Source organism: Takifugu flavidus, chromosome 5, assembly GCF_003711565.1.
Source record: "Takifugu flavidus isolate HTHZ2018 chromosome 5, ASM371156v2, whole genome shotgun sequence".
Lineage (NCBI taxonomy): Eukaryota > Metazoa > Chordata > Actinopteri > Tetraodontiformes > Tetraodontidae > Takifugu > Takifugu flavidus.
In genome coordinates, this window is record NC_079524.1 from 9,989,851 (window position 1) to 10,016,222 (window position 26,372).

The following is a 26,372-nucleotide window of genomic DNA, read 5'->3' on the forward strand; positions in this document are numbered from 1 at the left end:
GCGTTTTATTGTCCCGTCTCCTCCTGTTTGCATTCCATTGTTACCGGGCAAGAACAAATATCCTCCCTTTATTAGGCGCGGAGCTGAGACGGGCCTTCCAGCGCCACCCCGGGGCCCAGCCCTCATCCGTCCATCAGCAGCCCCCCCCACCACCCACCTCTGCTCACATTATGCTGTTGTGGCTTTCCGGGTCTTTGTGCTCACCGCTGTCTCTGCAGATTGAAGACCCTTTTGTCAAAGGTGGTCTGGAGGAGCCTGCTGGCGCTCCAGAACCAGCTGCCCATGGACCCACAAATCAGGGGCACTCCAGTCCCGTGCCGCCCAGAATCAGGATCCAGATCCTAAATCGTCCACGAGTCAGAAACTAATCGAAAGGCAAACCGGATCTGGAATCTGGATCCAGCTCTAGGCCGCAACCAGAAAAAGGTGGTGTCACTAATCAGGGTGCGGTTCCACAGAAAGGTCGCACGGAGGTCACAGAACACCACTGGGGCTTGAACTGAGAACCCTCTGCCTCTCAGCCCCCAACAGCCTGAGCTCCCCCTGCCACAGGTATCAGAATGTAGTATTGGAACTTGTGGCCCAACGTTAATAATTTGGTGTTTTTTTGGGGGGGGTATCAGAAATTAAGAGCTGGACGATACCGGTATTTCAGATATTAGTAAAAAAAAAAAAAAAAAAAGCTACTAAAATCAAGAGTTCTCAGGGGAGGGATGAAAAGAGGACAAAGAAAACATTAACTTTGCTTTGAGTGGGATCTTCAGGGCCCCGTTTGTCCCCCACAGACCCGATTATCTCTGACTGGTTCCGACATAAACTGGATTATTCTGACCTGAGCGGATCCCCTACAGTAGATCCCAGTAGGCAGGCCTGCCACCACGGGTCCGTTTATTTATTCCCATTTTCCCCAGCTCAGGTTTCGCAGCTGATTCTAATTTTCCTTCTGCAGCAGCCCAGTTCAACCAGGATTCGCTTCTTTTTGTTCTCCCACATAAAAGAGCAGAGCGACGTTCGGATTCAAAGCAGCTCAGGAAATATGATCAAGGCCCAAATATCGGCCTGCTTTGATCATGTGACACAGATGCTTCTCATTGGCTGCAGCCAACTGGAGCATCTGGTTGCTCTCGTGAAGGAAATATGAAACACAGAAATCTCATTTTTGCCATTTTAAACTTGTTATCAGGGACAGGAGGTGTTCAGCTGTGTGTCTTTGAGAGGAAACCTCTCCCCGGACCCCCGTGCCCCCCCCCCCGGCCCCGGACTGCCCGCCTCCTTCTCGCGTGGCGTCACAACAATCAGCTCCAGATGTGCTCTGGCTCCCCTTCAGCCTCAGAAGTGGTTTTGAAGGTACGTGTGCCGCCAGTGGTCCAAGGAAAGTTCTTCAGAGAACAGCCAGAACTTTCTGCTGCTTCATCGGAGCATCAGAGCTGCTGACAGGACATCAGGAATCAAAGCGGAGAGGTTTGGAAGTCAACTTTAACTTCCGTTGTTCCCATCCAGACAGCTACAGAAGAGGATTAAGGCCACATGTGAAAACTTGCATTATAAAGAGAACCTGTCTTGGTTTTTTCTGTGTTTTTAGCAACAGATTTGACACTGAAATTTCAGCTGCAGCAAAGCTACAACTGTTGATGAGCAACGCCACTGTGTCCCTGGTCTCAGGCTCCATTTTTCATGCGCATCGCTGGTAAACATCGTTATTGAGGTGACAATGAAGAGATCTTCATAAGCGTGATGACATGGTCGGATGAGAGAATCTTGTAATATTTCCACAGGTGACATCAAAGCACGGCGGCTGCCTGGGGCCAGTCCCCAGCTAGCTGTGACAGGCTAATCTGTTAGCGTGTTTAATATGCAGAGGAGTCGCGGTGAAGTCAGAATTTGGAATCTGCCCGATTCACGTGATGGAATTTGAAACACGTGCGCATTATTGAAGCCACAGCGCCCCCTGCCGGCTCACGTGTAACTACCGAATTGCCTTTTCTGGAGCTTTTTGGAGGGATATTTATGGATTTTCCTTCCATTTGCCTTCAAAATAAAACCAGTTTCTCTCTCACACACACACGCACACTAATGTATTCAAGGTTCAGATGTGTGTCTGACTTGGTCGGATCGTGAACTCAATAAATATTTGTTCTCAGGAGCGATTGAGAGACTCGCGCTTCAATGACGTCACTGCAGTTGGCAACAACAGCGCCCCCTGCTGACACACCCAGGAGCCCACACACAGTTTTAATACAAACTTTATTTTTAGACAGAAGAGTCATGACATAGTCTTCTGTTTTAAAGGCAATTCACTTCAAATCCTGAAAGACTTGTGGTGGACAGGTATTAGCAGCTTTTAATTAAATTATCAGAAAAATATCTGTTTCTTTTGGATTGTTGTTTTACATATATGAAAACCTTAGTTTCTATTAGGTAATACCATGATTCTGACTTCTACAACCGCAGCTTAATAAAATCACGAGATCAAAACACAGATGTAGGATTTGTAAGTTTCGGAGTCATGTGTGAGGAAGATCTTTAGATTGTGGATTAAAATGAGCAAAAATGACATAAAAACATGTCAAAAGTCTGAGGAAGACGAGGAGTTCTTACAGTCCTACACAAGGCGAGATGTTGTTCCAGTTTTCCGTGTGGGGTCACGGTGGTGGCTGTAGCAGCTCCTGCAGACCTTCCTCTGGAGGAGCCAGCTGTTGTGGCAGCTGGAGCTTGTTGTTTGTGATGCTGCAGACCGTGGGGCAGTTCTGCAGCAGGAGCCGACACACCTCCTGGTGACCTCGCTCTGCCGCCTGCCCAGATCAGCAACAGATTAGAGCCCGTGAGGCCGGACTGGGTTCATGTCTGGCTGCCGCTTCTGTACCTTATGCAAAGGAGTGGCTCCGTCATCGTCGCGGAGTCTCGGGTCAGCTCTGTGCTGCAGCAGCAGTCTGACAACATCGGCGTGTCCACAGTAGGCAGCACGATGCAGTGGCGTCGCCCCACCTGGAGTTTGGGGGGACGCACAAGCGCCGACCTCCAGAAGAAAGGAGCAGACGCTGAGGTGACCGCCGCGGCTGGCGTAGTGCTGCGGCCCAGAGACAAACAAGGTTAGAAATGTTTGATGAGGAAATACTGAATCCATCGGAAACCAGAGAAGATTCTGTAACCATGGACACAAACACACACCAGAGCAGTGTATCCAGCTGTGTCCCTCTGGTTTGGATGTGTTCCCTTCTGGACCAGAGACTGGACTTTCTGCAGGTCTCCGTGCAGAGCTGCAGACCAGATACCTGCACTCGTGCACACAAGAACACACGCACAGACGCCCCAGGGTGGAGGTGAGGGTTTAAGATGGAGAAAATCAATTACAATATCAGATCTGTTGAAGTCTAACAAACCTCGTTCGAAGTCCATTTCATCGAGCGTCTGGTGGACAGATGAAACAGGACCGGAACAACAGGAGCACTGATGACCAGCAGCCGTCATCATTATAGTGGATCAATCTATTTTAACCAAATTAAGCATGTTCACTCACAGTCTGGGATCAAAGCAAGTTTGAATTAACATAATCACGCGGCTTCACGCATTCAATCGCCCCCACTAGGTACTATGCGTTAAATTAAACGTTGACGTCAATCAACATTTCGTCTGGAAACATAGAGATCCCGGGTATAATGTCTGAAGCTTCAGAATATTCGTTTGTGACAAAAACAAACGAGTTCAGGTTAGAAGCAGCGTCAGAGGACCAGACGGAAGAGCGACGTGATGACGTAACAACGGCCGGACCAATTGTGGGGCTGCAAACGTCGCGAAACGTTCACGTGAGATCTGAAGTGTCGGATTTGGGTCATTTTTATTCTGCTATCAATTAAAATGATCTTCTGGGGGGTAAAACGTCTACAGCATAAAGTTGCTTTCGTCCAAAAAATTTGGACCATTTTTTATTAGCACCATTGGTAATGCACAGCACACATTTCTATGGCACCGTGACGAGGCACTTTTCCAATTTCCATTTAGAAATTAAATATAGAACGTCATCAGAACAATAAAAAAATTACGCTATTCAGATCTGTTTCCTCTCAGATAAGCATTATTGCTTAAATGGTTTTGATAAAAAATAGTGAGAAATGTTTTAGGTAAATAAATCGCTTGTGAAATAGGATTAGCCAGTCTTCTTTCCGGACGGAAGTGAAGGTACCAAATGTCTCGTGTTGTTGTCTGATATAGCTAGCTGTTAGCTATACTAATTATTAGCGACGTAGTTTTTAGCTGGCAAACGCCGCAAAAGATAATCTCACCGTATCCGTGAGATTATAGCGAAGGACAATCCATTAAATCGCCTGAAGAATGAGAAGAGTTACCTTATTTATTAATGGAACTTCTAAAAACGGCAAGGTGAGTCAGTGGTTCGGGGCCGCAGAATGACATTTTTCCACCGCTCATATGTGTCTCGTTACCTTACTGATGCTATTTGTTCATCGTTTATTTTAATTAAGGCTAACATTTTAATTAATTATTCACCTAACATTGGATTAAATGTCCATGTCCTGTTTGTGTTTAGGTTGTAGCAGTGTACGGGACCTTGCCTGATTTACTATCCGTAGCGAGCAATAAATTAGGAATAAAAGCCTCCTGTTTGTACAATGCAAAGGGGGGACTCATAGATGACATTGCCCTCATCAGGTAAGTTGAAGCCTTTATGACGTAAGTGTCGCGAGGACGCCGTTAACCTGTGACGTGTGTTCCCGACAGAGATGATGACGTGCTGTACGTGTCAGAGGGAGACCCTTTCATCGGTGAGTGAGGTCACTTCCGCTGCAGGATCCAAGCAAATTCGATTTCGGACGTGTTTTTTTTTTTTTGTTTTGTTTTGCTTCATTCCGCAGATCCTCAGACGGACCGGGACACAGCACATCAGCACGGATCACACACCGACTGGCTGACCCTGAACATCGGCGGCCGTCCCTTCACCACCACCAGGTATCTGCTGCTAACAAGCTAATGACAAGGTCCAGTTTGTAAATGCGCTAACCCCCCCCCCCCCCCCCCCATGTGTTCAGGAGCACGCTGGTCAGCAAAGAGCCAGACAGCATGCTGGCTAACATGTTCCGAGAGACGGGTAAGTTCCCGAGACAGTCGGAGAACAGGTTTCCCACAGCTTCGTGGGAATATTGTCGTCTTGATTTGGCTGCTGTCATTCCAGACGTGTGGGGCAACAAGCGGGACGAACGTGGAGCGTACCTGATCGACCGCAGCCCGGAGTACTTTGAGCCCATCCTCAACTACCTGAGACACGGCCAGCTGATCATCAACGAAGGCATAAACCTAAGAGGTAGGTGTTGGGCTGTTCTTTGTGACCCGCCCCGGCGGCGCTAACCTGGACGTCTCCCAGGTGTTCTCGAGGAGGCTCGCTTCTTTGGGATGGAGCGACTCGCCGAGCAGCTGGAATCAGCGATAAAGGTGCGTTCACGGGTCCGAGCGTGATGACTCTCTAAAATGTGCCGTGCCTCACCTGGTAAATGTTGTGACCAGAACTCGCAGCCTCCTGAGGACCACTCCCCCATTTCCCGTAAAGAGTTAGTGCGCTTTCTTCTGGCCACGCCCACAAAGTCAGAACTCCGCTGTCAGGTACAGTGAAACTTTCTCCTCTTTCTCCGTGTTTGCATGCAGGAATTTTAACCCTTTTTTTTCTCGGGATTTCAGGGCCTTAATTTCAGCGGCGCCGATCTGTCTCGCCTCGACCTCCGCTACATCAACTTCAAGATGGCCAACCTGAGCCGGTGCAACCTGATGCATGCCAACCTGTGCTGCTCCAACCTGGAGCGGGCAGACCTGTCCGGAGCCAACCTGGATGTAAGTCTGAGGACACCGGAATGCTGAAAGCTTTTCCGAACTCTGTGGTTTCCAACTGCTGCTTTTATCTGAAGGGAGCAAACCTACAGGGGGTGAAGATGCTGTGCACCAACGCGGAGGGAGCCTCTCTCAGGGGATGCAACTTTGAGGATCCGTCAGGACTGAAGGCCAACCTGGAAGGTAAACCTGTGGCAGTCTGGCCTGGGGAGGCTTCCTTCTGACGTGTGCAACCCTCTGGTCCTCAGGCGCCAACCTGAAGGGGGTGGACATGGAGGGCAGCCAGATGACCGGAATCAACCTGCGTGTGGCCACGCTGAAGAATGCCAAGCTGAAGAACTGCAACCTGCGGGGCGCCACTTTAGCAGGAACTGACCTGGAGGTGAGAAAATCATCAGACTTTGGTGAGAACAACCTCATCTGATCCTGATCTTAAGTCTCTGGTTTGTGCAGAACTGCGACCTGTCCGGGTGCGACCTGCAGGAAGCGAACCTGAGAGGCTCCAACGTGAAGGGCGCCATCTTTGAAGAGATGCTGACCCCTCTGCACATGTCGCAGAGCGTCAGATAACTCCTCCTCCTCCTCCTCTCCTCCTGCTCTTTACCTGCTCCGTGCAGGAAGTTCGTATGCACACCCTAGCATTCCACCCACGTTCTGTTAGCTTTAAAGACCTTGCACTAGAACCTATTCAGGGTTGATCTGTAGCATCCGTCTGCATAAATATCACCAAATGAAATAATGTTTCTTGATGCGATCCGATATGCATTTTCAGCATCGTTTATTTTCCTGTGGTCTGTCAATCAGTTGTCTGAAGTCCAGACCAGCTGCTACAGCAAGAAGAAGCCCTACGGAAGCTCATGAGGGCCATTTGTGGGAAAAGAAATTTGAAAAAGATCTGAATTTTGAGGAATAATTATGCAGAAGTCAAGACTATTTCAGCTGAGAATCAGGTCTTTAGACATTAATTCAGTTAGAGTTTAGAAACTTCTGCAAAGTGGGGAAAAAATATCTCTATGAAGGATTTCCAACCATTTGAGAGGAGGTCGGCCTTTTTCAGACCCTCAATAATTCGTTCAGCCTGAATCTTCTTGTGTGATCTTTGCTGGACTTTCCATGTAACGAAGCCAAAGCCATAACCCTGACAGCGCCACCATCAGGCCGACGGTGTCATTAACGCACTGTAAAACTATGCGACAGCTCCGTATGCAATTCAGGATTCACAGCTGTGTCGTCTTTCCCCTCCTTTTCTGTGAATCTACCTCCTGTACTAACGGTTGCATGTGTTTATTGTGAGGTCGTGTATGCAAAAATACTCTAGTGTCTGGAAGTGTATCACCTAATAATCACGCTTTGAACGTGTTTGCACAAATATGTATAACTTATTTACCAAAAACGTTGGTGCTTGCGATGGCGTGCAGATGGACCGTCTGTTTGTGTGATGTGTGTGTAGCTCTGATGCAATAAAACTCCGTTTTGAAGTCGGTACCGGCCGGTGAGATGGACCCATGAAGGCAAACGTGTGAGGAAATCAGCGGAAAACTTATTTATTTTCATGCATCTCGCTCAAGGCAATATGTGTCTGTTTGGGAGGGGGGGGCGTGGGCCTCCCTCTGAGATTATTGCACTCGACAAGTGGAATCTTAGTTCCATAAATGACTGTTACAAAGAAATAAAACTGCTCTGGAGTAAAACCACTCGTTTCATTTGCTTTGTTTTTGTCGCCCCCTCGTGGCCACGGTGTCCCTTTGCTTTATTATTGCCTGATTATTCAAATTAAATCAGTGAGAAATCGGCAAGTTTTTAGCAGTTTTTAATAGTTTTGTTTGTGTTTTGATTAAGCAGCTCCCAATTTTTATCAGTGTTTTTAATAATCAATATTATTCCTGTCAATATCTGTCCCGGATGAATCAAATCCAGGTTAGGGCATATAATTAAGGATTAAGTAGATATTTGAAGTCTGAGATCAAAGCTCTTTAATCTCAGGTTGACAAATGGTCACCGATTCTAATATGAAGGTCAAAGGTCACCAAATGAGGGATCAAGAAGAGCTTCAGGAAATGTCCTCAGATTTGGTCATCTGGAGCTGAAGGTTGAACCGAGTGTGCTTGTCAGGTCAAAGGTCAGGTCAAAGGGCCATTGCCACCTAAAAAGATGTCTCTTGGTCTCCGATGAAGAGATACCACGTCAAAAGTTACAGAAATAACCATTAAAGCAGGAACAATCAGAGAACAGCAGGGCAGCTTGACCTGGGCCTGGAACCCCTCACCACCGTAAAACCAGCAGGTGGTTAAAACGCTGCTCAGCAGGTCGGCTGGAAGTGATGGTTAATCCGGCTCTGCCCCCCCCCCTCCAGAGGACACGGAGGTGTATAAAAAGGTGAGAAAAGACGGAGAGCAACAGAAGAGGAGCAGCAGGTGAGGAACTGCAGACGTCGATGAAGCAGGAACATCTGCGTGACTCTTTGTCTCCTCAGGATGGCGACGGCGAGCTTCTCTCTGTGGCTGCTGCTGGTCGGGAGTCTGATGTCACAGCTCTGCTGTCAGCACTGGTCCTATGGGCTCAGTCCAGGAGGCAAGAGGGACGTGGACCACCTGTCCGACTCCGTGGACACGGTAACCATCCTCTCTCCTAACCTCTCATGTGTCTCCTGTCTCCTCACCTCTCTCCTCATGTCTCATGTGTCTCCTGTCTCCTCAGACGTCTCCTCACCTCTCTCCTCATGTCTCATGTGTCTCCTGTCTCCTCAGACGTCTTCTCACTTCTCTCCTCATGTCTCATGTGTCTCCTGTCTCCTCAGACGTCTCCTCACTTCTCTCCTCATGTCTCATGTGTCTCCTGTCTCCTCAGACGTCTCCTCACTTCTCTCCTCATGTCTCATGTGTCTCCTGTCTCCTCAGACATCTTCTCACTTCTCTCCTCATGTCTCATGTGTCTCCTGTCTCCTCAGACGTCTCCTCACCTCTCTCCTCATGTCTCATGTGTCTCCTGTCTCCTCACCTCTCTCCTCATGTCTCACGTGTCTCCTGTCTCCTCAGACGTCTCCTCACTCTCTCCTCATGTCTCATGTGTCTCCTGTCTCCTCAGACATCTTCTCACTTCTCTCCTCATGTCTCATGTGTCTCCTGTCTCCTCAGACGTCTCCTCACCTCTCTCCTCATGTCTCATGTGTCTCCTGTCTCCTCAGACGTCTCCTCGCCTCTCTCCTCATGTCTCACGTGTCCTCTCACAGGTCGTCGTCAGTGTTCCACACGCTGAGACGTCCTCCGCTCTTCTGGGTTGTGCCGAGAATGCTGCAGCTTTTTCCAGAATATTCGGAATTAAGGAAATTCTGGTGAGTTTCAGAGGGAAGAAACAGAGATTCAATGAAATCGTCTCCTCGAAGAGCATCAAAAGGAGCTTCAGGCGTGGATCCTTGTGCTGGTTCTGCAGGATCCTTCTAACAGATTCCATCTTTTTCTTCTAGAACAGCCGGACCGACAGGAGAGCAAAGAGATTCCAAACATCCAACAAATAAATATTTGATTTTTACAATAAAAGCATCATATCAGCTTTGGTGTGTTTGAGAACATCTTTGTTGACTAAACATGTTTAAAATCAGGAACCTACAGAACAAATGTTCTGAATGGTTTTGGGCTTCCTGAAGGTTCCTCCAGACTTTATTGTCCTGCTCGCATGGACGCGCCAGGCTGACTCACACAAACATGAAGGTCCTGGAAGTTCAGCTGGAGGAGGTTCTTCTCGGTCCTGCTGGTGCATCAGATGGACGGTGATTCACACTTCCTGCTTTGTCCTCACACCATCGTCTCCTCCTCTTCCTTCATCCATCTGGTCCGGCCATCGTTTCTCCACCTCCTCCGTCCTCACTCGTCTCCGTCCTCACTGGCGGATGGAAGGCGGCAGCAGCTTCTTCCATCCGTGCTCAGAAAAAGCCGATCAAGCTATCGGCCACCAGGCGGCGGCGGAGAACAATCCAGCTCAGCTTCCTGTAGCGGTGATAAATGAGCAGCTAAGGTTCTAAAATCAGACCGTTCCTGGACCTTCTGAGGTCTCTGCTCCCCGGAGTTCTTTATCAGATCCTGTCAAATCTCTAATTCATGGAAATTTATGGTGTTTGTTCCCCAGATCTGTTTATTGTCCTGTTACAGCCTCGCGGCTTAATCGGCGTGCACGCCAAGTTATAAGAGCGCTCCTTCACGGTCCGATGAGAACCGTGAACATTATTCACATGTGTTCACGGCAGCGTGGACTTCAAACATCTGACTCCATCCATCATGGAGCTCTGACAGGGATACAACAGCCATTAATATCCTGCTGAGGCTGGACACACTCTTATCTGCAGCACGCACACACACACACACGCACACACGCACACACGCACACACACACACACGCACAGACTTCAGTTCCATCTTCTTGCTGAAGCTGTATACTGAACACACACCAGAGGTCACGGGGTCATAGAGAGATTCTAAATTGAGGGATAGAAGCACAAAAGCACGCGCGCGTGTGTGTGTTGTTGTGTGGTGTGTGTGTGTGTGTGTGTGTGTGGTGTGTGTGTGTGTGTGTGTGTGTGTGTTTAAACCACTTGAAAGGTTCCGTTTAATCAAATGTTCTGTTTCTAGAGGTCAGTCCTCCAGACCCACTCCCGAGGTTCTGGAAGTGTTCCCAGTGTTCCCAGTGTTCCCAGTGAAAAGTCTCACTGTAACCAGCCCAGCGCCTGCTGTCCTGCAGAGAAGTCTGAATAAACCTGTCGGTGTTGTTCCCGAGGATGAATGTGGGAATTTTAACAGCACATACTGTCCCAGCATGAAGCTGCATAAAGAACTGCCCCCCCACCACACACACACACACACACACACACACACACACAACACACACACACACACACACACAGATGCAGCCATCTGCGTCATCATGTAAGAATGAATTTCTCACTTTTTTTTTTTTTTTGGGGCTCTTTTTTCCTCACTAATGGAAGCGTGTGAGTGGGTTCCTCAAAACGTCAGAACCAGCTTCTGAGTGTTTTAATAAAGTGCTTTAATAGCTCGCAGGAAACCCATTTGAACCCCCCAAGGAGGCTGTAACCAGGCAACTGAAGCAGGCTGCGGCCTCTCGGGGCTCCTGGCTGGAGAGGGCAGAGCTGAAGTTATCAGACTGAGCTACCATCTACAGGAAAACCAGCCGGCACCAGTCAGGCGGGGCTACGGTGCACGTCAGCGACGGCAGACAGACACAGAGACACCGAGACACAAATATCCGTCAGTCGTGGTCGGGTATTCCCAGATTCACCCGGCCGAGCGCACCGGCGGCCATCATGTCACAAACACTCCAGTTCCTCCCGCTAATAAACAGATAAAAGGGTGAAATGCTCCCTGAAATAAACCCTCCGGACTGATGAATCAGGAAGCAGCCGATCCAAAGCGGAACCATTAGAGAGATAAGAGAACGAGGAGATGTTGACCCAGCTGATCTGTTTGTGTGACCCGGGGATGAGCTACCTGGATGTGTCTGGGCAGCCTGCACATGTTCGCATGTGTAATCGCGTGATTAAGATTCCAGCCAGACTTCCTCTGACCTTTTCAAAATGGCCACGACTTTATCTGGCAGGCAACCGACCGTGGACCAGTGTTATTTGTCGGGAATTTTTTACATTGTTAACTTACCAGCCAATATTTACACTCAAAATATTAACAGTGCTAATTTCCTGAACATTGTTAAACGTAAGTTTAAAAAAAGGCTCAATTGCAATGTTAGCTTCTCACATTAGCCCAAACCAGCTGACTGTTAACACTGTCTCATGATATGATTAAAAACAGCAAAATTTTAACATTTCATATAGTCCAGTGATAAAAACCCTAAAAGTCATGAACCAAAAGACCTGGTTATTAGTTTTACTGCAGGGTTCTATAAATGTCCTAAAGAATGATTTACCACTACAGACGGTAGCTAATCTGGGTTTCTCATAATCTTGAGTCACATTATCGTTTGTATTTGTCAACATAGTTGATTGCCACTGTGGAAACTATGGGCGCTCCTGTCCCATATCGTATCAGGGCAAGTCATCTTACACCTGAGCATGGGCGTGACCCACGTCGAGCTAGCCGGCGTTGTAAAACCAGAGCGCTAGCATGTTTACCTTTGTTTTTTGAATAATAGCACCCTTTCCCAAATTGAACAAATTACCAGAAAAAGAGAGAGCACAGAAAGTTGTCGTCTTCCTAAAACATTGGACTTGTGTTGAAGGGCCACTCGGGGACTCGGCACTTCTCCGTCTTGGACCCAAAACTCAACGGAACTCATCTGAAATACAAAAAGATGCATCTGAGTTGGAACATTTATCAAGCTGCACCTCAATACACCACGAAGAGCCCCCAGCTGCTGCTCAGGAGGAGCTTTTACTCTCGTGAATAATCCTGGCGGTGCCGTCGAGGGTCCTCTGAGATTCACACATGAAGCAGAAAATCTATGTAGTGCTGAGCAGATGCTCATTTAGGGGTAACGTGAAGTTTTTTCAAATATACAGATACGATAAATGGAGATGGAAAACCCCGTGAATTATCCAACACCTGAGTTGATAGACTCCTGATTCTGTGGTTAAAACTTGGCCCCGCCCATTCCCCCAGCTGTCAATCATCTCCATCATTTTTATGGCAGCGAATAATTAATTAACTCCCCACTAAGACAAAAAATAGACACATTAGCCGACATTAAGGACTAGCAAAACCAAAAGGTAGCAAAACACAAAAGAAATAAAATGAATAATCCCGCAGAGATGATCAACAGAGACAGAAGCAAATGTTTTAATTAGGATTAATAACACACATTTCAGATGGACTACAGAGTATTTTTAGAACACATCATAAGCATGGCAGCTATGACACAGGCGTTAACGTTAAAACCTCCCACAGAGCAGAACTCGCCGAAGTTCTTCAGAGATCGTTACATCGTTCGGCTCGGCCGCCTTTAATGTTCTCTCTCCTGGTTCTCTGACGAGCTCCGCTGATAATCACTAACACATAAAACATCAGTTTACGATGGCATATCTTCATTAACGATAATAAAGAAAACGTCTCTCTGGTGTCGCCGCGATCTGCAAACTCTGACCAGTCACTTCGGTTCCGGCAGGAACCAGGAACCAGATGGCGGAACCTTGGTCTGATTTACCCCTGGGGGGGGTTTCTGTGCGGAGACAGAGAGAACGACCCACCCGTGGGGCAGTTCAGGACAGGAACAGGAGTGGCTGAGGGGGACGTGCATCACACCCATAAATGGGTCCACAAGAACCTAAATCAGGACCCTAAAGATGAAGCCTTGGAGCGGTTGGATCAGTCAGGAATCAGAAACAAAGAGCTGAAGGAACATTCTGGTTCCTCTAGGAACCAGAACCTGCTGTGACTGTTTGGATTGAAGCACAGACGTATTAAAGACCTTCACCAGAACATTCCCACATTAAAATCCGGACCTCTCAGAATAAATCCCACCCCTCAACAGTTCTCTCAGCCACCCCCCAACAAAGCTGCCCGACCTTTGGACCCTCATTTCTTTATCTACTTCCTCTTTCGTTGTTGATGTAGTCCGTGCCGGCCCGGTTGCCGTGACGTGGTGTGTAATGTTTTCTATATTTCAGCAGGAAAGGCTCTGAGGGGGCGATGGTGGGGTCGGACGCCCGCCACCGCCGTCTCCGGCTCCAGATGTTGGACTCTAAGTGTTGACGGTCAGAGATCCGTTGCTGAGGATCGACCCCTTGGTGACCTCGGTGCTGACCGTGGACAGCGGGACGCTCTCGTACCGCTCGACCGCGCCCCAGCAGCGGCAGCGCAGCAGCGTCGACTTGAGCTGCTTCTGGAAGTTGCTGTTGAGGAAGCCGTAGATGACGGGGTTGATGCAGGTGGACGCCATGGCGGCGAGGTGGCAGAAGGAGAAAATGATGTCGTGGCCGCAGGAGGGGATGGCCTCGTGGTGCCAGTCGAACACGGTGTTGAAGATGTTTAGTGGCAGCCAGGAGACAGCGAACGCCACCACGATGGAAACCAGCATGGCGTTGATCCTCGCGGAGCCCCTGTTTCTCTTCTGGGCGCCGTTCCGACCACGATCCACTATGTCCTTCCGCCTCCTGAGACGCAGGTAGATGTGCAGGTAGCAAACGGTGATGAGCACCAGCGGCAGGAAGTACTGGAAGACCAGCAGGGAGGTGGTGTAGGCTCGCCGTTCCTGAACCGAGGGCCAGCGCTCCATGCAGATGAGATGGTCGCTGATGGGGAAGGGGACGCTCAGGTTCTGGAAGGGCAGGGTGAGCACGCTGTACGAGAGAAAAGGCACGGAGATGAGACACGCCACGATCCAGGTGACGGCCACGGCCAGGTAGGACTGGCCCAGCACGGGCTTCCATCCGGTGGGGTGGATGATGAGTTGGTAGCGCTCCATGGTGATGAGGACCAGGGAGAAGATGGACACGGACACGGACATGCACTGGACGAAGGGCGTGATCTTACACAGAGCATCGCCCAGGATCCAGCGGTCCATCAGCGTGTAGATGATGGTGACCGGCAGGCAAACGACGCCCATGAGGATGTCGGAGCAGGACAGGTTGACGATGAAGATGTTGGTGACGTTGCGCATCTCCTTGTGCCGCAAGATGATGAACACCAGGCACGAGTTGCCGATGAGTCCGACCGCCATGACGGCGCTGTAAGCGACGATGAGGAAGGTGGTGCCCCCCACCGACAGCGAGCAGTCATCCGTGAAGTCCCACGGGAATTCCTTCCACGGGGCCTGGTTGTTGAGCTGCGGCTCCATGACGACGCTGATTTCACACCCGCTGCGGCGACTTCATAAATACCGACATGTTTTCACTAAAACGGTCCCCAACGTTCATCTGGCGACTCCTCGGTTGTTGTTCTGTAGATGAAAAGAGAAGAAGGAATGAAGAATGAATTGTGAAAACTTCTTCCCCTTCCTCCCCTCGGTGGCACTCTTCCACCCCATCGCCATAACGACCAACTACGACGATGACCACAAACGGCGAGGGTTGCTTCTCAGCACTCAGTATGCAGGCGCGCACGTCTGGAGCCCATAATTGGAGTGCGTGCATCCCATCATTGCCACTGCGGTCGCCTGCTAAGGCGAGATGCATTATGGGATATCTCAATGTCCCAAAACCACAAGAACGGACGAGTATACATGTTGCGAAACTGCTCGTCGAAGGAGCGTTGAGCCAGTAGAAAATCATTATTGTTTAGAGAGAAAACGCTGAGCAGCTATTAAAATGCCTGATCAGTTTTAAAAGGTTTTTTTTTTTTTTAGCCAATATGTCCCAAGGATTTACGGAAACCACCGCCCCCTACTGGTGGCCAGGGCTACTGCATTTCAGATGCATCGCAGAAGAACCGGAGAACCTTCACAGACTGATGAACTAGTGCTGGTTTTGCTGGTGTCGGGGGTAAATTATGATCCTGTTCCTTATTAAGCAGGCGGCGTCTTCAGCTCCACGCGGAAGGAAAATGAACGTGGGCGTGCGGGCGAGATAAGGTTCTGATCTGCTCCTGTAGGAAGCTGACGGCCCATCACCGGGAGCAGAGGCATACCCAGAGTCTGGGGCGCAGAAACGACCCGCACAATTAAACTCCCGTTAGAAAGTGCGTGCACGCGTCCACCCACGCAACAGCTCCATCAACGCGTCTGCGGTTCTAATGTCTCCAACGAGTTAATGGTCTGGAAGTAAAAGGCAATCTATAAAGCAGCGTGCTGCTCCATATTAGCGTTAATGGAGCCACAGGTACCGTTAATAGACCCGCAGGATTTAATCAACGAGGACACATTAAAGGCAGCAGAACAGAGGATCCACCGAGGTTCTGCTCATCCGAGAACGTTCCCACGGCTGCTTCTGTTCACATTCCTTTTGCACGTTCTTTAACAGAGGTTTGGAGTCTTCCTGCCTTTGTTGTTCTGATAAATGTTGACGTAAACGAAAATCGCACACAGTCTGGACTTTACCTGGACTCCTCCGTGCGCGCGCGCGCGCGCGCGCGTTACGCAGACCGTACGGTGACCCGCGGGAGCCTCCAAACACCCGCAGAAACTCTTAGAGGGAGACGCGCAGGACCCTGACGGGGTTCGGTTCTACCGAAGCTCAGGTGATGGTACATGTGAGTCTGTCAGCTCCTTACCTGGACGGTCGATCCTGAGGCTCGCGCGCTGCGGCTGTGCATCAGGTGAGCTCCAGACGAAGTTTGACGAGGAGGAGGAAGAGGAGGAGAGGAGGAGGAGGAGGAGGAGGAGAGGAGGCGCTGTCCTGACGGTCCACCGACAGGAGCTGAGAAATCTCTTAAAGCGACCTCGTGTCTCGATCCGGGTCTGACTGGGAACATGTTACGTAATAACAGAGGGTGTGCGTGGCGCACGAACACGCGCGCCACCACCGATGGAAGGTGTGAAATGTGAGCTCATGCACAAAACGGCTTTAATTAAAGTGTTTGGCTCCGCCCTGCTCGCGCTCTGATTGACTGGAAGTTGTTTAAGCAGAAATGAGCCACAGCAGAACCAGCAGCTGGTCCGGGAGCAGCGCGGGAGGCCACCCTGGTCTGCACATCAGGTCAAAGGTCAGCCCAGCCGCGGGACAAATGGCCGCCGCGTTGGAGTGCGAAGATGCTGAATTCAGGATTATTTAGGGGATTTAATCTGTGATCGCAGATCCACGGATTTTGGCGGAAGTAAAAATGTATATCGAGCGTCAGTGCTTTAAGAGTGTGTGAATCTCACATTTCTCGGCACCCTCACATCATCTACATCACCATCTGAATCACCTGTGTGTGTGTCTCTCTCTCACACACACACACACACACACACACCACACACACACCTCAGACTATTTCAATCCCCAGTGTTCTTGCACCTTGCAGCATTAACACTTCATTTGCAACAAACACACACACACACACACACACACACATATGCACACACACACACACAGACAGATCTTTAGTGAACCTTCAGTCTGCAAACGTGTGTGAAAGCTTTGTCAGATAGATGAGACAGTTGCTCCCTCTCTCTCTCTCTCTCTCTCTCTCTCTCTCTCTCTCTCTCTCTCTCTCTCTCTCTCTCTCTCTGTGAGTGTCTCTCGCCTCTCTCTGTCCCTTCTGTCCGTCCGTCCGTCCGTCCGTCTGCAGGATGTTGGCTCGGTGCAACTTTGCCAACGCCAGCAGCCGGTTCTGTTCCTGCTGACCCGCCTGAGAGAGGTTTGGAATCGGTGCTGAGACCCGGGTCCAGTTCATAGAAAGTGTCCATATTTGGGTCGAGGAGCAGCTTTGAGACAGAGTCTGTGAGAAAACAGCTGATGGATTCATGCGTCACTGCCAGTGTAAACTAATACGGTTCTGCACGGCCCATTAGCCCCTCTGCCGCTCCAGCGCCACAGATTCCCGCCGTGAGAGGTTCATTTAGAATCTTTCGCCCATTTCTCTCTGATTTATTTGTTTTGGGGGAAATAAAACAGCAAGGCGGCGAAGCTGAACCCTGAAATGGATTCGAGCACGAAAGGAAAAGTTCAGAAGTGACGAGCTTGGGTCGTGACTAAAGTTGGACCTAAGACAGACAGAAAGTCACTCAAACGTGCTGGTTTTAGAAAGCCGGGTCAGAGTTGGGAGATCCGTCCAACTGGTTAATCACCTAATCGATCAGGAACACAAAAACACATCCGTTGGCAGTGGAAGGAGGACCGACAAGATGATCCAGCTCAGCAGGATGGGACCAGGTTCTTAAGTCACCCCTGAGACCTCAGCAAAGAACAAATGCCACAGTGTCGCAGGTGCCTGAGCGTGACGGACGACTCCCGTCTAATCAGCGTCAGAGCTGCGGCGCAGGGTCACCCCGCTGCCCCCGGTCCTTAATGTGACATTTATGAGCCGCACGCACCCCCCGGGGATTAAAAGGATGATTCATGAAGTGACGAGCAGCCGGCGAATCACCTTCCTGCCTTCGCTTTACATCACCCTTAATTAATAACGACCCCTGTTAACCACAAAAGGAGCCAGGACGCACCGAGGACGAGCAGCAGGTGAGGACGCCACTGAGGGCACGCTTCCTTCAGGAACCTGAAGGTGTCATCGATCAGCTCCATTGATTAACTTCTGGTGGGAGGACGTGAACAGGAGGCTCCTACATCTGTCTGCAGCTTCCACTCAACTACAATAAACTGGTTCAAAACCACAAATGTGGCAGAAATAAAAAATAAAATAAGATGGGGAATGTGAAGAAGAAAAATGGTTACGTGTGTGGTCTGCTGCCCTCTAGTGGCCAACCTAAAACCCATCGATCTCAGACATTTATTTGAGTTTTAACCAGAGTTTGATGGAAAATGAGCTGATATTCAGTATTTAGTATCAGCCCAGTGTGAATTGGAAACGGTTCCTGATCTCAGCGCGTGAGGTTTCTAGTTCATCATGTGTCGGGAACAACCCGAGAGCAGAGAGGAGCAGAGCCTGAGATTGGACTTTATTAAAGTAAAATCTCATTACAGGAGGTGGAATCAGTCCTCAGACCCTCCTGCTGAACCTCTCACACATGCATGTTCGTCTTCCTCATCTTGTTTTCTTGCTCGTAACTGTGACACGATGAGCCATAAATCCTGACTGTCGCACTCTTAAAGAGCCTTCAGAGCTGATGGAGGAGGTGAAGAGGGAGCAGATGAAGGACACAGAGCAGCAATTGATCCACAGAAGCCGGATCCAGTGACAGACAGCAGATGAGACCACCCACCCACTCAGGAAGGAGCTCCATTCCAATTAAGATCTGATCCCCCGTGGGTCCTGTTTGTTGAGGACAGCGGTTACCAGGGTTACCGCTTGTGTTCCTGCTTACAGAAACTGCGGCATGGTTAAAAGAGCATGTGTAAATGAATCATGTGATGTCCGGCCCTGATGTTCCATTAGCAGGAACAGACCAAAGTGCCCTTGAAGAGTCATCTGGCAGAGTTTGGAACTGTCCGTCCATGGTCACCGATGGCGATTTGGATGGATTAACTGGACTTCGGGAACTTTTATTTTGAAACTTGTCATTTCCTGCGACAGAGACTTTCACTTGGACATCAAATGATACCTACAGAAATAAGCTAGCATCTACAGCTAACTAAAGACCTACGGCGGTTTGACATCTGATACCACAGCAGCTCGCTAACATGTCGCTGACCTTTGACCTCCGGGGTGACGATATGCATCAAACATGTTGTCCAACCACTGTTGCCAACATTACTATTTAAAAGGGTTTTTCTGTGACTAGGACTCTGTTTCTGTTCCGTCTGCGGCGCTTTAATGCTGACTTCTGTCGTCTCGGTGCCGCAGAAACTGACCTGGCCTGAGGCAGCGCTCGCTTTACAGCCATCTCTCCGTCTGATGAGTCGCTAAAAGGATCCGGCGCTCACGTTGTTTCAGGGTCGCTGCTCTAGGAAAGGTGTGAAATGACTTCACCCTTCACTCATGACTACCCACAGTTCTCTGGAACACAGAGGCGATGCTCTCAGTTCCTCTCGTCCCAAAATAAATCTGTCTGGAGGTGAAATTTCTCGCGTTAAACTGATGTTTGTGTGCTCTTCACCAACTCTAGGTGTCGCTAAGCAACAATTTAAAGGTTCAGTGAGTAAAATATGGTGTTATCAGCCAGCGACAGAACCACTATAGACCGGTCCTTGAGCCCTTTAAGATCCGGAGCCCCCGACAGCTGGCAGGGAACAAATGGGCTTTTCTATGGCTGCATCCACAAATATTTCTATGTCAGTGGTTCCTAGTAAACAGCATTAATGTCAATATATTAGTCCATTATGAGTTACCGTAGAAACCTACGGTACCTACAGTCTAGCCCTGTTGATCTTGACCCAATGGAGTGGGCCAGCAGGGTCCTGATCACTTCATTTAGCCCCGCCCCCTGACTGCACCGCTCCATCAATAATAATTACTTGTAAATAAATTGTTTAAAACACTGATCATCCTGGATTGCCTAATAATAATGCTGGTATCATATAGAATGCATTTAGATGTAAAGACTTTTACTGATTACCGGCTGAGCCCAACATCGTTAGCACTCATTATGTGGAGAGCACACGTGGCGGTGACGTCGCCGTGGGCCCACCACAGCAGGGCCGGATGCGCTCCTTCACTAATCACCTGAGCGAAGGTTACGTGATTTGGGACGATCGTAATGGCTGAAGGTCGCGGTCGTTTCCTGCTGCGCCGTGGCTGTCGGCCCACTGTCCGAGTCTGCTTAGTCGCACGCTTTGACAGTTAATTCTGTAAAAGCGGCGCGCTCTGTTCTCATTTGTGCCTCAGTTATTCGTGGGGGCCGAGCGCCCCGCTGCACAGCCTGATGGGAGAGCGCTCTGCTGTCTGTTCTGATCCAGATCTATAAAGCAGGATTACGTCATCATAAAACAATAATCCTTTAGACAGAATTTAGACAAAGATTTAGAGTCTGGGGTGTGAGGTCAAAGGTCAAAGCTGCTTTGAGATTTTGGATACAAAATCGCCTCCTTGTCCTGCTGATGTCATTAGTAACCGGAGAGATACACCTGATTTAATCTTCAGGACGGGTTGTACTGCTACCGTCCACCAGGGTGGACTAGAGTTGACTTAGTTTAACTGGAATGACTGTTGGGGGTGTCAGCCTTCATTAGGTTTAACCCTAAACTACAGGTTTAATCACACTTTCCCTTTTATTCTCCTCTTATTTGCTTAAACATTCAGATGTTATAAAATCAGGTGACCTTCAACAATTAAAGCCAATTTGCAGTGTTTCGGTTCCTGATTTGATGCTTTCCGATCAATAACCAGGATAAGTGTTCAAGGCACAGTCGAACGTGTAAACTGCTCCTTCATGCATCAACTAACATGACAGCAGATAAAATCGCTGCTGATTATCTGCTGCAGAAACTCCCAATCAGCCAATCAATCAATCACCTGACTGATTACAGCCGGTGTGTCTGTCAGGAAATGAATGACGTGTGTGAGCCTGACCGGAGATGAACGAGGGCAAAAACACACACGACTGAATAGATTCGTGATTGGGTCAAAGCATATTTGACAAATCCAGCCAGAATAGTCTGGTGAACGTCAATCAACAGTTAAATACAAAATGAACAATTACTCGACAGAACCACAATTTTTCATATGAATGGACCACTTATAAATGATTATTCTGGGTCTTATTGTAGAGATGCCTTACTCACATGAATCAAATTAAAGTGAAAATAAGATGGCTAAATATTAACAGCAATAAAAGTCGATAAAACAACTCGCTCAGCCACTGCAGGTCTTGTTTTTTTAGAGATAAAATCAAGGTTTATTGATTTAAAAGCGGTTTCTCATTCACAGAAGTAATGAGAAGTAAAAAAAGATGCTGTTGCGACCCCTGCTGGCTATACAAGTTATGAAACTCTGAATTAAACAGCAGAACAAGACCACATTCATGAAAATCCAACTAAAATTAAACGACGATTTAAAGGAGCCTGATCGAATATTGAGTTGTATTTGTATAAAGCAGTAAAGTAAATCCTCAGGTCACGAACATCACCTGAACTTATGCAGAAGCCTCTTCTTTCCTCAGGTTTTCAGGTTTTAGTGCAGACAAGGTCCTTAAAAACACACCTACGCCTGAATCAATTGAGGACAAAGTCTATGACAGGTGATAAAGTTTAAAAAGAAAGTGAAAGATGACGGCCGGGTCGAGCAGAGATGTAAACACACGAGAAGAGATGACAGACGTCTCACTCCACACACACACACACACACACACACACACACACACACACACACACACACACACACACACACCACACACACACACACAAACACACACACTGGATATCTAATTTGATTAGATATTTCGTGCCTACATACCTAAAACATACCTAAGGCCATTGACACTTCACTCAGGCCTTTACCTGAAACAGCACCAACTTCTGTTTCCCAGACAGACCAACACCACCTACTTATTCGGTTCGAATTTTCAAAATAATTAAAAATAAACTAAAGAAAAAGAGCAACGCGAGTGAGCATCTTCATCGTAAATAATGTGTATTTTCGTCCTTCTACACTCGCTGATTGGCTCATTTAGAGCAAGTGGGCGGGACCTTAAGCCAACCAATCAGGATGGAGGAAATCACCTGACACCAAAAAGTAAACAGAGCTCTTTTGACACGTCAAAAATGAAACTGCGCCGGTTCCTATAAGCGCTTGGAGAGGCAATTTCACGGTAAACCGGTTTGCTCATGGGGAGAAAGAACGCGATTCCAGGCGTTTTAGTGGGATTTGAAATGTTTCGATCACCGATTTTTATAAAGTAATGTATATATGCTAAGCTAGCCGGTTCCAGGAACTCGCATTAGTAGCGCGCTGAAAGTTAGCGAACGTGTGGGAATGTTTTTATCACGTCATAGTGTTTTGAGCTGATCTGCACTTTAACTGGGGGCGGAACAAGCTTCATTTACTGGAACGCTGCATGTTTAGCCGCTAGTTGTCCAACCTGTTTCCATACTTCCTCTCGACTGCTGCACTTGACGACAGCGGCATTAGCCGCGGGTTTGCAGTGCGTGAAAACTTGGGATGGAGCGAGCATGAAGAAAACAGACGCGGGGAGGAAGCTCCGACACCGGCAGGGTGCCACGGCCGATGATGCAGAGGCGAGTCAGGGTGGGGGAGAGACGAGCTCGTCGGGTCGCCAGGGTCGACGGACTTTCAGATGTTCGGGCCATTTCCGCAGCCTCTTGGACGGTGTGTTGACTCTCCGACAGAGCGGCGTCCTGTACGATGTGGTGCTGCTGGTGGAGGGTCGACCCATCCAGGCCCACCGGATCCTGCTGGCCGCCTCCTGTCACTATTTCAGGTAAAAGTCAGAGCAGGTCGGCTGACTTTCAGTTTCTGTTGGACTCTTGACACTTCAGGTCGATTCTCAGAAATCGAGGTCGTTGTTATCCTGGTGAAGACAGCTGGTCCTCAGACCTGTGTGGACCATCAGCAGAAGCAGAAAGATTAATCAGCTGATCGTCTGATCGATAATAACCATCATTTTCATCAGAATTTACGTCACATGACGCCTCGGCGTCGTTCTCTACCAGGGGAATGTTTGCTGGAGGTCTTCGGGAGTCGGAGCAGAAGGAGATCTCCATTCACGGCGTCTCCTTCACAGCCATGAAGAAACTCCTGGACTACATCTACACATCGGAGATCGAGTTGGACCTGGAGTGTGTGCAGGAAGTCCTGGCTGCTGCTACTGTCTTACAGGTCAGCACTTCCTGCTTTTCTCCCTGTCTTCCTGCTGCTTCTGATCCCCGTGTGTCTCCACAGCTCGAGAAGGTCATCGACTTCTGCTGCGACTTCCTCTTCTCCTGGCTGGATGAGAGCAACGTGGTGGAGGTGCATCGCCTGGCGGACGTGTACGGGCTGCAGCAACTCAACGCCAAAGTCCACTCCTACCTGCTCAGGAACATCCAGACCTTCTCCCGGTCCGAAGGGTACCGCATGCTGCCCCAGGATGAGGTCTTCAGAGCGCTAAGTAGCAACCAGCTGCAGGTGAGCAGCGAGAACCAGGTGTATGAGGCCGCTCTGCATTACCATTTCAGCCCAGAGGAGGTGGAGAGCGACCAGGTTTACCTGCAGGTCAGTGCCAAGGTGCGTTGGTTCACCCAGACAGGAAGTTGTGAGGTGGCTCAAGCTTCCCTTTAAATCCCCAGTTCTTTGCCCTCAGGAACCTCTGCGGATGCTGGACGCCGTGCGGTTCTGCCTGATGGACAGACACGTGTTGCAGAGGCTGCACGACCGTCTGAGCCCGTGTCCGCTGAAGGCCGCCGTGTCGGCCGCCCTGCGCTACCACCAGCAGGAGATGCTGCAGCCTGTCCTGCAGAGTCCTGGCACGCAGCCGCGCTCCACGCTGCACTGCATCCTGGGATTCGGAGGCAGGTTCAGCTCCAACTCCTACATGAACAGCGAGAACTTGTTCCAGGTGTTCCACCCGAGCTGGGGGGAGTGGAGGATGCTGCCGGCGTCTCAGAGCCCCCGAATGTCCAACCAGGGCATCGCCGTCCTCAACAACTTCGCCTACCTGATCGGGGGAGACAAGAACACCAACGGGTGTCAGGCGGAGTCGCGCTGTTGGAGGTCGCGGGAATTCTCTTCTTCATTTCACATGAAACTGGCTAAAATTCCGAATGACAGGCTCTATTCATCAGCCCGTCTCACCTGCGTGTCTCCAGGTACGACCCCCGCCACAACAGCTGGTGCAGCATCCAGCCTCTGCAGCAGCAGCGCGCCGATCACTGCGTCTGCGTGCTGGGCGACCACATCTACGCCGTCGGGGGGCGGGACTACCGCAGCGAGTTAGACTCGGTGGAGCGTTATGACCCCCGAACGAACACGTGGGAGTTCGTGTGCCCCCTGAAGAGACAGGTAAGACAGCGACGCCACTTTAACGCGGCGGGCATCCACACGGGGGCGTCACTGTGTGTCTGGCCCGTCCAGGTGTACGCCCACGCCGGAGCGGCTCTGGACGGGAGAATCTACATCGCCTGTGGCTGCAGAGGACTGACCTACCTCAAGGAGACCTACTGCTTCGACCCGGCGGCCAACACGTGGACCGCCTGCGCCGAGGGGCCGGTGGAGAGGGCGTGGCATGCGATGGCCGCCCTGAACGGCCGCATTTATGTCATCGGTGGAAGCAACGATGAGTTGAGATACCGCAGAGACGTTGTCACGGTACGGTTTACAGACGTCACGCGATAAAACTCGTGGACCAAAAAAATCAACGTCTTCTTCTACGTCATTATTGTTGATACTGAAATATTTACCCCGGTGACACTGATCCATCCAGATCTTAAGCGAGCGACTCATTTGTCCTCTCTGGTCAGGTGGCCTGCTTTCACCCTGACGCCGACTCGTGGTCGCTAGTGGCAACCCTCCCCGGCGGACACGGGGAGCCCGGCGTCGCCGTGCTGGACCACCGTATCTACGTGCTGGGAGGACGCTCCCATGACAGAGGGAACTGCATGAAGTACGTGCACGTGTACGACGCCGACAGCGATGAGTGGGGAAGCGAGGTGGAGCTTAAGGAGCGCGTCTCCGGGCTGGCGGCGTGCGTAGCCCTCATGCCGCCCAGCGTGGTCGCTAAGGCCAGGAGCTGGCAGCAACACTCAAAGGCATTATGGGAGGACGTCAACATTGACAACTCAGAGGATTCCAGCGAGGACTGAAGACGAACTCTTCCCGCTTCCTCAAGGGCCGATGGTTTCTGCCATCTTTGTTGCCATGGAGACCGAAAAGACTGCAGGTTGAGCAACATTTGTCTGACTTTGGTTCATAGGTGGAGCTTTTAAATCAAAATGATCGCACGAGGTGATTTGTGCTGATGTAAAATAGCTTTTTTTAAAATTGGCGGCACTTTTCTCTTTCTTTACGTTCAAGATTATTTTAGACATTGTGCCTTGATTTTTTTTTTCTTCAGAGCACTTTTTTGCGTTGATGCCTGAAGTGATGGTGCGTTTGTGCCGCCATATCGCTGATACAGACATGAAAAAACCCGCTAAGCTTCCATCTGATCAGACACATGAGTACTTGAGAGGGCCAGGATTTATGTTTGTTCAACTTATTCTTTGGAGGTCGAAGGTCATCTGAAACTATGTCATTCGTACAGTTAAAACCAAACTTAAGTTTGTCTTTTACTGTTTTATTTCATCAGCAATACACTGAAGTATTTATTCGTTAGCATCAGACGAGTGCATTTCTGTATTGAGGGTTTGCGTTTTTAATTTCTGTCAAAAAAATATGCAAATTTACAGGGATGATCTGTTTGGAAATAAAAGCTTTGAGCCGACAGCTGTCAGATGTTTGTTTCTTTGTCCCGTCATGGCTATTGTTTTGTCTTTACGACTCCGGCCAAAAGTTACACTTTCACATTTTCTGTAATTCTAATAGATCTTCCGGAATTGTCCCTCCCGCTCTTCCGTAGTCTCTCCCAGTTCCTCTCCATTTGCTGCCCCCCCACCTCCGCTGGTGTTGAGTTTCACACGCAGGCCGACGCACCAGGCCTGGTGCAGCTTTATGTACCAGGGTATTTGTCAGGCGCTGGTGCCACCCAGAGACCGTCACCATCAGGTTTCCATCGGCGGCTCTTTGCTGCGTCGCCGCCGCCTGAACGTGTTATCGATCGGCGCTCGTCTGGGTCACATGACCTGACCTCCAGGGTAACATCTGCACACATCCACATTAAAACGTTTTTAAGGACTTTTCAGAGACGATCTGAACGCCAGGGAAGACATCCTGCCCTCCCCCCCCCCCCCCCCCCCCCCCCCCAGTGTTTACGATGGTCATTAGCGGTTCGTATCCACCCGGGTGGAGGTGATGGCTCTGTGCTCCGGTGGTAAAAGGAGGCCGCCGGGCCTCATTTTCATGCTGTTTAAGGCCCATTGAGGTGTTGAACGAGGCACTGTGGCGGTGGGTAAACCTCAGTGGGGGGGGCTGGAGACGAGCTCCCAGGGGGGTCTTTAATGTCTGCGGAGGCTAAAGAAG

General features: G+C 49.6%; 5 protein-coding genes and 1 long non-coding RNA gene across 19 annotated transcripts; 4 read left to right on the top strand and 2 right to left on the bottom strand.

Moving 5' to 3' along the window:
- Positions 1-1,055: 1,055 nt before the first annotated feature.
- On the top strand, positions 1,056-2,148 carry LOC130526090 (uncharacterized). Its single transcript, XR_008950655.1, has 2 exons — positions 1,056-1,461; positions 1,583-2,148. It is a non-coding gene; the product is annotated as an uncharacterized LOC130526090 (long non-coding RNA).
- A 77-nt stretch (positions 2,149-2,225) lies between these two features.
- On the bottom strand, positions 2,226-3,752 carry ankrd39 (ankyrin repeat domain 39). The gene is made up of 4 exons (XM_057033467.1): positions 3,381-3,752; positions 3,169-3,272; positions 2,864-3,067; positions 2,226-2,792 (listed from the first exon to the last, which is right to left on the bottom strand). Exons 1-4 carry the CDS (start codon positions 3,469-3,471, stop codon positions 2,643-2,645), a joined length of 549 nt encoding a protein of 182 aa, XP_056889447.1. The 5' UTR covers positions 3,472-3,752; the 3' UTR covers positions 2,226-2,642.
- Positions 3,753-3,956: 204 nt separating this feature from the next.
- On the top strand, positions 3,957-7,526 carry kctd9a (potassium channel tetramerization domain containing 9a). Of its 3 annotated transcripts, none has more exons than XM_057033466.1 (12): positions 3,957-4,377; positions 4,544-4,665; positions 4,735-4,778; positions 4,869-4,962; positions 5,043-5,101; positions 5,186-5,314; positions 5,375-5,442; positions 5,515-5,610; positions 5,686-5,835; positions 5,910-6,015; positions 6,081-6,214; positions 6,270-7,526. In XM_057033466.1, exons 1-12 carry the CDS (start codon positions 4,330-4,332, stop codon positions 6,357-6,359), a joined length of 1,140 nt encoding a protein of 379 aa, XP_056889446.1. In that variant the 5' UTR covers positions 3,957-4,329; the 3' UTR covers positions 6,360-7,526. The 3 variants fall into 3 exon arrangements, with proteins under 3 accessions (XP_056889446.1, XP_056889444.1, XP_056889445.1); XM_057033465.1 differs by having other exon boundaries at positions 3,977-4,377; positions 6,286-7,526; XM_057033464.1 differs by having other exon boundaries at positions 3,958-4,377; positions 5,043-5,314; positions 6,286-7,526.
- Positions 7,527-8,221: 695 nt separating this feature from the next.
- Positions 8,222-9,381, top strand: LOC130525825 (progonadoliberin-1-like). 2 transcript variants are annotated; one of them, XM_057033033.1, is made up of 3 exons: positions 8,222-8,444; positions 9,062-9,163; positions 9,296-9,381. In XM_057033033.1, the coding sequence occupies exons 1-3, from the start codon at positions 8,307-8,309 to the stop codon at positions 9,344-9,346; spliced, it is 291 nt and encodes a 96-aa protein (XP_056889013.1). In that variant the 5' UTR covers positions 8,222-8,306; the 3' UTR covers positions 9,347-9,381. The 2 variants fall into 2 exon arrangements, with proteins under 2 accessions (XP_056889013.1, XP_056889012.1); XM_057033032.1 differs by having other exon boundaries at positions 9,301-9,381.
- Positions 9,382-12,610: 3,229 nt separating this feature from the next.
- npy8br (neuropeptide Y receptor Y8b) lies at positions 12,611-21,895 on the bottom strand. Of its 7 annotated transcripts, none has more exons than XM_057034335.1 (3): positions 21,758-21,895; positions 15,999-21,467; positions 12,611-14,730 (listed from the first exon to the last, which is right to left on the bottom strand). In XM_057034335.1, the coding sequence occupies exon 3, from the start codon at positions 14,626-14,628 to the stop codon at positions 13,534-13,536; it is 1,095 nt and encodes a 364-aa protein (XP_056890315.1). In that variant the 5' UTR covers positions 14,629-14,730; positions 15,999-21,467; positions 21,758-21,895; the 3' UTR covers positions 12,611-13,533. The 7 variants fall into 7 exon arrangements, with proteins under 7 accessions (XP_056890315.1, XP_056890316.1, XP_056890317.1 ...); XM_057034336.1 differs by having other exon boundaries at positions 15,999-21,489; positions 21,758-21,871; XM_057034337.1 differs by lacking the exon at positions 21,758-21,895 and having other exon boundaries at positions 15,999-20,220; positions 21,388-21,558.
- An 89-nt stretch (positions 21,896-21,984) lies between these two features.
- klhl22 (kelch-like family member 22) lies at positions 21,985-25,677 on the top strand. Of its 5 annotated transcripts, none has more exons than XM_057034326.1 (7): positions 21,988-22,698; positions 22,931-23,096; positions 23,160-23,483; positions 23,560-23,969; positions 24,065-24,257; positions 24,330-24,563; positions 24,716-25,677. In XM_057034326.1, the coding sequence occupies exons 1-7, from the start codon at positions 22,430-22,432 to the stop codon at positions 25,055-25,057; spliced, it is 1,938 nt and encodes a 645-aa protein (XP_056890306.1). In that variant the 5' UTR covers positions 21,988-22,429; the 3' UTR covers positions 25,058-25,677. The 5 variants fall into 5 exon arrangements, with proteins under 5 accessions (XP_056890309.1, XP_056890305.1, XP_056890304.1 ...); XM_057034328.1 differs by having other exon boundaries at positions 23,160-23,471; XM_057034329.1 differs by having other exon boundaries at positions 21,985-22,698; positions 22,891-23,483.
- The last annotated feature ends 695 nt before the right edge of the window (positions 25,678-26,372 follow it).

Coding starts and splice junctions, on each gene's coding strand:
- ankrd39 (XM_057033467.1), bottom strand. CDS start 3,471: ATGATGACGGCTGCTGGTCATCAGTGCTCCTGTTGTTCCGGTCCTGTT. Junction 3,273..3,380: donor TGAAATGGACTTCGAACGAG/GTTTGTTAGACT, acceptor GCACGAGTGCAG/GTATCTGGTCTGCAGCTCTG. Junction 3,068..3,168: donor CAGCTGGATACACTGCTCTG/GTGTGTGTTTGT, acceptor TCTGGGCCGCAG/CACTACGCCAGCCGCGGCGG.
- kctd9a (XM_057033464.1), top strand. CDS start 4,330: ATGAGAAGAGTTACCTTATTTATTAATGGAACTTCTAAAAACGGCAAG. Junction 4,378..4,543: donor GAACTTCTAAAAACGGCAAG/GTGAGTCAGTGG, acceptor GTTTGTGTTTAG/GTTGTAGCAGTGTACGGGAC. Junction 5,836..5,909: donor TGTCCGGAGCCAACCTGGAT/GTAAGTCTGAGG, acceptor TTTTATCTGAAG/GGAGCAAACCTACAGGGGGT.
- LOC130525825 (XM_057033032.1), top strand. CDS start 8,307: ATGGCGACGGCGAGCTTCTCTCTGTGGCTGCTGCTGGTCGGGAGTCTG. Junction 8,445..9,061: donor TGTCCGACTCCGTGGACACG/GTAACCATCCTC, acceptor GTCCTCTCACAG/GTCGTCGTCAGTGTTCCACA. Junction 9,164..9,300: donor TCGGAATTAAGGAAATTCTG/GTGAGTTTCAGA, acceptor CTTCTAGAACAG/CCGGACCGACAGGAGAGCAA.
- npy8br (XM_057034335.1), bottom strand. CDS start 14,628: ATGGAGCCGCAGCTCAACAACCAGGCCCCGTGGAAGGAATTCCCGTGG.
- klhl22 (XM_057034324.1), top strand. CDS start 22,430: ATGAAGAAAACAGACGCGGGGAGGAAGCTCCGACACCGGCAGGGTGCC. Junction 23,970..24,064: donor GCGGAGTCGCGCTGTTGGAG/GTCGCGGGAATT, acceptor GCGTGTCTCCAG/GTACGACCCCCGCCACAACA. Junction 24,258..24,329: donor TGTGCCCCCTGAAGAGACAG/GTAAGACAGCGA, acceptor TGGCCCGTCCAG/GTGTACGCCCACGCCGGAGC.